The 10233-nt window shown below is 48.8% G+C and overlaps 1 protein-coding gene across 1 annotated transcript; it reads left to right on the top strand.

Moving 5' to 3' along the window:
• Positions 1-80: 80 nt before the first annotated feature.
• Positions 81-9748, top strand: CCDC97 (coiled-coil domain containing 97). Its single transcript, XM_032228352.1, has 5 exons — positions 81-163; positions 2072-3012; positions 5652-5906; positions 6850-6979; positions 8548-9748. The coding sequence occupies exons 2-5, from the start codon at positions 2169-2171 to the stop codon at positions 8678-8680; spliced, it is 1362 nt and encodes a 453-aa protein (XP_032084243.1). The 5' UTR covers positions 81-163; positions 2072-2168; the 3' UTR covers positions 8681-9748.
• The last annotated feature ends 485 nt before the right edge of the window (positions 9749-10233 follow it).

Raw genomic sequence — 10233 nt, 5'->3', positions numbered from 1 at the left:
GAAAATTTCCGCAGCCCCGATTCCCGCCCGGAGCGCCATCCCCGCGGCCCCGCCCAGGAACCGGAAATCGCTCGGAGAGAGCTGGTCCGACTTGATTTACCTTCCCCCGCGAAGCAAGAGATCGAAGGAGGAGCGGGATGAGCCTCGGGAGCCGTTTCCAACGGTGAGCTTCCGTCCTGGGCTTCGCCCCCACGCTTTGGTGGGGTGGTTGCCCTGGAAAGGCGTCCCTTCCTTTGGCAACGACGCCCATCAGCTCCCCTTGGGGTCCTCCCTGCTCCAGAGCGCTTGGCACTCAGAATAACAAGAGTTGGAAGGGACCTTGGAGGTCTTCTAGTCGAACCCCCTGCTCAGGCAGGAAAGCCCACACCACTTCAGACAAATGGCTGTCCAATCTCTTCTTAAAAACGTCCAGTCTTGGAGCATTTACAACTTCTGGTGGCAAGTCGTTCCACTGGTTAACTGTTTAACCTGTCAGGAAATTTCTCCTTAGTTCTAAGTTGCTTCTCTCCTTGATTAGTTTCCACCCATCGCTTCAGGTGCTTTGGAGAATAGTTTGACTCCCTCTCCTTTGTGGCAGCCCCTCAAATATCGGAAGACTGCTATCATGTCTCCCCTAGTCCTTCTTTTCATTAAACTAGATAAATCCAATTCCTGCAACCGTTCTTCATATGTTTTAGCCTCCACGCCCCTAATCATCTGTTGCTCTTCTCTGCACTCTTTCTAGAGTCAGGGATAGAAATAGAACAACACAGTTGGAAGGGACCTTGGAGGTCTTCTAGTCGAACCCCCTGCTCAGGCAGGAAACCCCACACCACTTCAGACAAATGACTGTCCAATCTCTTCTTAAAAACGTCCAGTCTCGGAGCATTTACAACTTCTGGTGGCAAGTCGTTCCACTGGTTAACTGTTTAACCTGTCAGGAAATTTCTCCTTAGTTCTAAGTTGCTTCTCTCCTTGATTAGTTTCCACCCATCGCTTCAGATGCTTTGGAGAATAGTTTGACTCCCCCTCCTTTGTGGCAGCCCCTCAAATATTGGAAGACTGCTATCATGTCTCCCCTAGTCCTTCTTTTCATTCAACTAGATAAATCCAATTCCTGCAACCGTTCATCATATGTTTTAGCCTCCACGCCCCTAATCATCTGTTGCTCTTCTCTGCACTCTTTCTAGAGTCAGGGATAGAAATGGAACAACACAGTTGGAAGGGACCTTGGAGGTCTTCTAGTCCAACCCCATGCTTAGGCAGGAAACCCTACGCCACTTCAGACAAATGGCTATCCAACATCTTCTTAAAAACGTCCAGTGTTGGAGCATTCACAACCTCTGGAGGCAAGTTTTTTTCCATTGATTAGTTGTTCTAACTGTCGGAATTTCTCCTTAGTTCTAGGTTGCTTCTCTCCTTGATTAATTTCCACCCATTGCTTCTTGTCTTGCCCTCAGGTGCTTTGGAGAATAGCTTGACTCCCTCTTTTTTGTGGCAGCTCCTGGGATACTGGAAGACTGCTATCATGTCTCCCCTAGTCCTTCTTTGCATTAAACTAGACATATACAATTCCTGTAACCGTTCTTCATATGTTTTAGCCTCCAGTCCATTGGGGTGATGTGGAACCTTTTGTCCAGCTGAGGCCCTTAAATCTGAATATCTGGACATGTGCTTGGAGTGGATCCAGACCTTCTTAAGGGATGGTGGAGTGGCCCTCTAGCTCCCATCAGTATAACTGGGGAAGGAGCAGCCATGCTCTTCCTCCTTCCACTGGGTAGTCGTTCTGTCTTTTCCATGCCATTAAAGTGTCTGTTTTAAGATATCAACATCATCTTGGTCTTCCTTCCAAAATGTATAGCCATTGAAATAATTCACTGAAATAATTTTGAATTTGTCTTCTCTATCATTTCACTCTGCTTCACAGAACACCTCTTGGGATTCATGGCAAGCTTATTTGAATTTATTTCTGAGCCACAGTCTTGGGTTGTCCCAGTACAGTAGATGTTATTCCCCCTCTTGGGTGGGTGGGGTCGGGGGGCATTTGATATCTGTTTCATTCAGTGTTGCAAAAATGATTTTCTCTTTCTAGCTGTTGATTCCCTAAGAGAGAGAAAAGGGGAGGAAGCCAATAGTTGATCTGCCTAGAGAGCAATTTTCCAGACAAAATCAAGGCAAGAAATCACAAGATGGAAATTCCAGCAAGCAAAGATTGCCCTTCGCAGAGCAACAGAGATTCTGATGGGTCTTGCCGAGCGTCTTCTGGCGATGCAGCCTCAGATATGTGCAGCTTCGGGACGGTTGGCAGCTCCCCTAGGGGTCACACATATTGGGGGGAAGAAATGTCAGGAGTCCCAAATTCACACAACTATTCCCTGAGCAGGAAAGGAACATTTCAATCGCCTTCACGCAGGGAGGAGGACTCTTGGCACCCAGGCCAAAATTCTTCGGTGGACAAATACAGGTCCAAAATGGGGCCGTCTCTCTCCTGGTGCTTGGGTGAATTAAAGACAGAAAACCTAACCCCAACTAATGGGAGCAAGGCTGCCCAAGATTTTAACCAAGGCTCTGAAAAACCGGGGGACTTGAATGCTGAAAGTGGCACCCCTAACGGAGAGGAGACCTCCAACGGCAAACGGTCACCTTCTTACAATAATGGGAATTTTAAGTCCTCTGGTTCAAACGTGGTCCTTGATAGTCCCATGGAAGAGGAGGACTCTGCTCTGCTTGCCATGTTCCACACCGTGGCTAACAGCCGCTTAGCGGTCCAGAGCCAACAGAAGGACGAACCAGATTTTACACCAGCCCAGAAACTGGGCATTTTACGGAATTTATACCACACCAAGCCTCTGGTCTTCCTGGAGCGCTTCCGAACGGTCCTGCGCGAAGAACATTTACCCTGTTTCCACCATCTCTCTGGCAATTATGAGGCAGATTTTTACTGCGCCGAGATCCGCAAAGCAAATCTGGGCAAAACCCTGCACACGAGGGTGAAGAACAAGCGCTACGCAGCTTTGCAACAACTCATCAGAGGTACTGGGGCCCTGAGTGGTTTTTTTTGGGGTGGGTGGGTGGGGGGAATGGGTTTACAGTTTGTTTAAAAGTCAACCTGTGGATTGGCAGGTTTATGGGTTCCACCACAAAACCGCGGACGACAAAATTGCGCTCGACAAAAGCGCGTACGTGACGTCATCACAGCGCGATGAAAACATCGCGCTGTGAGCGGAAAATTTAAAATTAAAGCGAAAACCTTACCCTAACCCCCCCCAAACCTAACCCTAAACCTAACCCTAAACCTAACCCTTAACCTAACGGTAAACCTAACGCTAACCCTTAACCTAACGCTAACCCTAACCCTAACGCTTAACGTAACCCTAAACCTAACCCTTAACCTAACCCTTACCTTTATGTGAATCGGCTTGCTTTAATTTTATTTTAATTTTGATTTAATTTATTTTTTAATTTTTTTCGTCGCGCTGCTGATGACATCAGGTACGCGCTTTCGTCGAGAGCGCTTTTGTCGTCCGCGGTTTTGACGGGTCACGGGTTTATGGACTAAGGAGAAGGACCAGCCACCATTTTCGCAGCATAACTTCCAGGTTTTAATATGGAAAAATTGCTGATCTATTCTTAGTGGCTGACTGCAATGACAGGACTAAGTTCATTCAGCATAGTTCTCTGTTCTGACCCCCCCTTCTCCATCCAGAAACGAAAGCCACAAGCAAAAGTAAATAAGAATACTTTTAATCAGTCCAGACTCTCGTTGGCTGCAAGCCCAAAATAAACAAAGAGATAAACACTCTTGGCAGTAATTTTTACAAACCTAGGCAATGCAAACAAGCTCTCACAGCAAACCACTTCTCCAAGTTGGTTTCTCTGAATCGTGAATGTTGACTCCTGCAAACAGGGCGTGGCACAAACAGTCTCTTTCATAATCAGGAGAGGGTCTTAATCAGCATCAGCTAAGCGCAATCATCTCCTACATTTACGCAGTTGTTCCTTCTGCCGAGTAGCCCTTCGAAGGGGTGCATCCTGAAGCAACTCACAAGTGTTTTCCTGAACACTCCCTCTGATCCAAGGCTCCGCCGCTACCTGGTGGCCAACCAGTCTCTCCTCGCCCTGCTTGGAGTCGGCACCCTGTCCAGGGTCCTCCACCTCCTCCAGGGCCGACTCATAGGGCCCCTCGCTGTCGGAGTCTGGTGGCAGCTCCAACGGCTCCTGCCGGGCCACAACAGTTCTCCAACTTAGACAGAGACCACATGCCCACAATATATTAGCTGCTTGTGGTTCATCTTATTTTGCTAGTTAGTAGTTCCGTTGCGCAAAGACAGAATTGGAGTTTGCTGTGTAACTAAGCCAGAGGGAGGAGGGAGGGAGGAGGAGAGAGAGAGAGAGAAAGAATGCATGGATGTTGGATGGATGGATATAGTGATAAGTTGGTGAGTGGGTGGATGGATGATGGATGGATGGATGGATGGACAGACAGACAGAATTAATTAATTATTTCTGGCAATAATTGTCCCTAGATTGCTTTTCAAAACATCTCAGAAACTCCAGTTGGCATAAAATGCAGCAATCAGGCTGGTGCCTGGTTTTTGCCAAGTAATAAATTTCACTTTTGAAGAGTAACACCTGTAGAGGAATTTCGTTTTGAGAAGAAAGCGAAGAGGGAAAAGGTAGTTATGCGTTTGTCATGCATAGTAAGCTGTCTAGAACCTTGGGATTGAGCTGATGTGCAAATCATTGGAATAAATAAGATTGCAATAAATGCCGTTATTTCCTTCGCCACGGGGAGGCTGGAGCAGAGGCTGCGTGGGTCTTCGTGGCGAATAGAATTAGATTTTTCTTTTTAATAGGACAGGGCAAGGAGACCTGTCAACTATTCTCCAGGGTGTGTGGTGTGCAGTAATTTTGCTGCTCTTATCTTGGATTGAACTATCAGGCAGCTGTTCTATTACTGTCTAGGCTGCATATGATGGATGTATGTTAGAGAGAGGGGGGAGGGAGAGAGAAGAGAGAGGGAAGGAGAGAGAGTAAGAGAAGATGAGAGAGAGAGAGGAGAGGGAAGGAGAGAGAGAAAGGGAAGATAAGAGAGAGGGAGAGGAGAGGGAAGAAGAGAGAAAGAAGAGGAGAGAGGGGGAGAGAGGAAGAAGGGAGAGAGAAGCGGGAAGGAGAGAGGAAAGGAGAGAGAAAGAGAAGATAGAGAGAGCAGAAGGGAGAGAGGAGAGAGAAGGAGAGAGAAAGAAGATGAGAGGGAGAGAGAGAGCAAGAAGGGAGAGAGAAGAGATGGAGAGAGAAGAGAGGGAAGGAGAGAAAGAAGAGGAGAGAGGGAGAGAAAGAAGGGAGAGAAGAGAGGGAAGGAGAGAGAAAGGAAAAGAGAGAGAGAAAGAGAAGATAGAGAGCAGAAGGGAGAGAGGAGAGGGAAGGAGAGAGAAAGAAGATGAGAGAGGGAGAGAGAGAGCAAGAAGGGAGAGAGAAGAGAGGGAAGGAGAGAGAAAGGGAAGGAGAAAGAAAAGAGAGAGAGAGAAGGGAGAGAGAGAGGAGAGGGAAGGAGAAAGAGAAAGAAGAGGAGAGAGGCAGAGAGAGAGAGAGAGAGAAGGGAGAGGGAAGGAGGGAGAGGAGAGAAACAAATGTCCGAGGCTCACAGACACCCCTCTCCCCATTCCTTGCAGGTGGAGAATATTTCAGCGATGAGCAAATGAGGGGCCGGGACCCCCTCCTGTATGAGCAGTACATTGGACAGTATCTGAGCGATGAGGAGCTGCAGGAACTGGGCCACTGTAAACTGGAGGCTTCCTGCTCCCTCTCGGGCATCCTCCTCGATTCCTATCAGGAGAAGGTCATCCAGCAGCGGCTGCTGATCCAGCAGGAGCAGGAAGAGGCCTGCCAAGAAGAGGAGGAGGAAGACAGTGACCAGGACAGCCAAGGTGAGTGAAACGAGGAAGTAAGATCTAGTGGTTGGATCTTAAAGGGCCCAGGCCCTGAGAGCAGCCGAGTTGCTTCAAAGGGAGAACAGTGGAGAACCTGGGGCTTTGCAGGGAAAAGGGGAGTAATGGATAGGATTTAATTCAAAATTACATTAAATTCTAAATTAAATACAATTTAATCGATTTCTTTTATTGTCTCCTAAACGGCCAGGGAGGATTTCTGTCTCCCTCAATATTAGAGGAAGCTGCCTCTACTATCTGGAGTAGTAGGAGAGGCAGTTTGATCTAGTGGTTAAGGCACAAATCGGGGGACAGTGAGTTCTAATCCTGCCTTCCTTAAGCACGAAAGCCAGCTGGGTGACTTTAGGCTAATCACCGGGATGTGCTGAGTTCTAGTCCCACCATGAAAGCCGGTTGGGTGACTTTGAGCCAATCCCCAGGAGACGGTGAATTCTAGTCCCGCCTTAAACCTGGAAGCCAGCTGGGTGATTTTGTTCCTCAGTCTTTCAGCCCAACCCACCTCACAGGATTGTTGTGGGGGAAAATAGGAGAAAGTTGTGTTGCGGTGGCCTGGAGGTGTTGCTCTCACCTCGCAATCAGGAGGTTGTGAGTTTGATCCCAGGTAGCGGCAGATATTTCTCTCTCTGGGCACACTGAGAATATATCTGCTGAACAAAACTCCATACTGGCGACAGGGAAGGGCATCTGGCCATGAAAACACTCTGCTAGCTCCATTCAGTGGCCCAGACACCACCCCGCAAGGGATTACAGGGTCATTAAAAGATGAAGTTGCGTCAGATATGTTCATCGCTGAATATCCCGCCTGATAAAGTTGGAATATAAATAAAAGTTAAGGAAGTTGCATGAAAACAGAGAAGGGCGGCTTGTCCCCCAGCCCTGGAAGAGACACTGAGCATCCCTCCTCCTGTTCTTCCCTCTTCAGACCAGGATTTCAACCCTGATGCCGACGAATGGGTCCCCGATGTGGAGGAGAAGGCTTTCCTGCGGGAAGAGTTCACGAGCCGTATGTACCAGCACTTCCTGGAGGGCAAGGATATGGACTTCGACTACAGGTAAGGGCAGGACTCGGGACAGGGGAGATCCCTGAAGGAATTGCATGCACACCTAACACTAAGCTGGATTTATGGATTGGGCAAGAGAAGCCCACGTAACCGAGCTCATACATTCCCCACTTCTTTTTTCTTATATAAAAATTATATTAGTTTTAATACAGAAAAGACACAAAAAGAAAAGAATCATCTTTCATTACATCTTGTAGAAAGCGTATCCATTGGTCACAAGTACATTTCGTGCGTTCTATCCACAATCACATATATTCCATTCAGTTTAAATTGTATATGTTAAAAATTTATATATTTTACTATCACCATACCACAATTTTCATTTAGTTTCCCCACTTCTGACTTATTAGCGCTCACACCTTGAAGAGTGGCCTGGTGGGAATGGAACAGAATGGAATAGGAGTAGGACAGAACAGAGCAGAACAGGAGCGGGAACAGGACTAGGACAGGACAGGAATAGGAGGAAGTCGGATTCACTTAACAACCGGGTTAGTAACATATTAACTGTTGCGATTCACTTAACAACAGTGGCAAGAAGGCTACAATGGGACAAAACTCCTTTCACAAATTCTCACTTGACAGCAAACGTTTTGGGCTTAATTGTGGTAGTAAGTCGAGGACTACTTGTATGTAACAGTTACACAGGCCCTGGAGTCATGGGATAGCAATAGCAATAGCAGTTAGACTTATATACCGCTTCATAGGGCTTTCAGCCCTCTCTAAGCCGTTTACAGAGTCAGCATATTGCCCCCAACAACAATCTGGGTCCTCATTTTACCCACCTCGGAAGGATGGAAGGCTGAGTCAACCCTGAGCCGGTGAGATTAGAACTGCTGAACTGCAGATAACAGTCAGCTGAAGTGGCCTGCAGTACTGCACCCTAACCACTGCGCCACCTCGGCTCTAGGGATCGGCAGTTGTGACTTTCCCAGCTGGCTTGTGACGCGCAACGTTGATGAAGAATGCCTTATTCGCTTCACGACTGCATGAGTCCCTTAACAACCACAGCGATTGACTCCGCAATTGTGTCACGAAAGGTCACAAAATGGGGCAAAAAACCTGACTTAACGGCCTTGCTTAGCAACGATGATTTTGGGCTGAATCAGGTGTGGGTTTCAAAAATTTTAACAAGGGGTTTTCTGCCCTGTTGCTGGGTGGGCTTGGCCTAGTTGGCCTCCTGCACCACGGCAGAGGGGCGTTTTTGCCCTCCCTGAGCTCCGGATGTTTATCTCGAGCCTCTGGGAGGGCGCAAACAGCCTCCCCAGGCTCTGGAGGCCAGAAACGGGCCTGTTTTCCCCCTCCCCGAGCCTCCGTGCACGCGCTACACTTACCTGCATCCAAAACGGGCCACAAGGGGACTCTGGGGAGGGGGAGGGGCAGGGCCAGCCAGCAGTGGGATTTGGAGGTTCTCCGAACTGTATAGAATCTTAGAGTTTCTCCGGAATCCCTGCAAACGCCCAGAAGCCCACCCCTGGATTGTCGTAAGACAAGGACGCCCTATGGTGAAACGCTGAACCCTTTCCCGCTCTCTCCTTTATCCCCTGCCTTCCCCCCCTCAGTGAAGTCGACGAGAATCCAGAGTTTGATAACCTCGACATTGTCTCGAGAGACGAGGAAGAGCGTTACTTCGACGGCGAGGAGCCCGAAGCCGCCGACGGTATGGAAACAGCCGAGACGGAACGAAGACCTTAATTCCTGGGATGAAGGTGAAGGCCCCGGGGCACCGCTGTTGACCGAGCAGGGAAGCGTACATGGGTGGGATCCCACTCGTGTTCTCATTCCCCTTCCCTGAATCGGATGGAAAAAAAATCAGCTTTTCACATTCACAGCGAAGGTGTGAAATCTTCAGAACCGGTTGACGAGGGCAGTTTGGAAGACACACACCCCCCCACACACACACATTTCATAGCCGGTGGGGAAATTAGCACCTTGCTTCCTGAATTCTTCAGAGTCCCCAGTAGGAAAAAAGATGGCGGAGAACGGAGAGCTCTCAGAAAACCGGTGTGTGTTTGACGTGACCCAGAACATCTCATCCCTTTGTGGAGATGCCAGCATGTTGCTTTCCTGTGTCTGCCTTTTCCCCTTGATTTGTAAATCGGTATTTGGGTGGTCTTACCCAACGAATGTACTCCCACTCGCTGGCCCCCACCCTTTAGCCTCTGCCTCCAAGCGATTTGCCTCCTTGCAGCAAACCGCAAAATAGCCTGTTTCAACACAGCCTGATTAGCGCAAGCAGCAGATTGTCGGTTGGATCGGCCTCCCAACCATCAGCTGTTTTGGCCTCTGCGCGCCCCGTTTTTGACCGCCACGTGCCCCTTTTTCCACCCATTCTGATCCCCGCTGTCCCAGAACGGGCGGAAAACGGGGTGCACGGAGGCCGAAAATGGGGCGCGTGGAGGCGGCAATAGGCTATGGCAATCCCTGCAGCCTGAAATAGCTGGTGTGGGAAGGCCACAATCAGCTGCTTGTGCTAACAGGCTGTGCTGTAACTGAAACGGGCTGTTTGCTGCAAGGAGGCAAATTGCTGGGAGGCAGAAGCAGAATTTTTTCCCTTGTTTTCCTCCCCGAAAGCTCGGTGCGTCTTATACTTCGGAGCCTCTTATACTTTGAAAAATACGGTAATCAGTCCCCGTTAGAGACAGATGCTGGCTCTCGCCCCAAATCAACATCCCACCGTCCCCTCCGGTGTTCTGCATATTCAATGGCGAATTGGGTGCATTCTCCAGCACTCAGAGGCAAACAATAAAACCGTTAAATACGGGTTGGCGTCATTTAGCAATTTTTTTTCAGAACGCGCAGGGAAGTTCTCCGCTTCGCGTGCTTCCCAAGGATTGAAGTAAAAAAATGTTGTACACCAATGCAGTCTCTGCCTCTAAAGGCTCACGGATGAGAAAAGAGAAGGGGGGGGGGCGCCAAAATGGAAGTCACTTTTAGAATTTGCACTCATTAATTCTGCAATTGGAAGAGTCAGTTTGGTTAAGGCATCTGTTTAGAAACCAGGAGACAGTGACGAAAACCGGCTGGATGACCTTGCAACAATCACCAGGTGATGATGAGTTCTAGTTCTGCCTGAGACACGAAAGCTGGCTGGGTGACTTTGGGCCAATCACCAGGCGATGGTGAGTTCTAGTTCTGCCTTAGACGCGCAAACTGGCTGGGTGACTTTGGGCCAATCACCAGGTGATGGTGAGTTCTAGTTGTGCCTGAGACACGAAAGCTGGCTGGGTGACTTTGGGCCAATCACT

The sequence above is a fragment of the Thamnophis elegans genome, chromosome 12, assembly GCF_009769535.1.
Source record: "Thamnophis elegans isolate rThaEle1 chromosome 12, rThaEle1.pri, whole genome shotgun sequence".
Classification (NCBI taxonomy): domain Eukaryota; kingdom Metazoa; phylum Chordata; class Lepidosauria; order Squamata; family Colubridae; genus Thamnophis; species Thamnophis elegans.
Note: the sequence above shows the minus strand (reverse complement) of the source record. Positions and strands in the feature narration are given on the sequence as shown.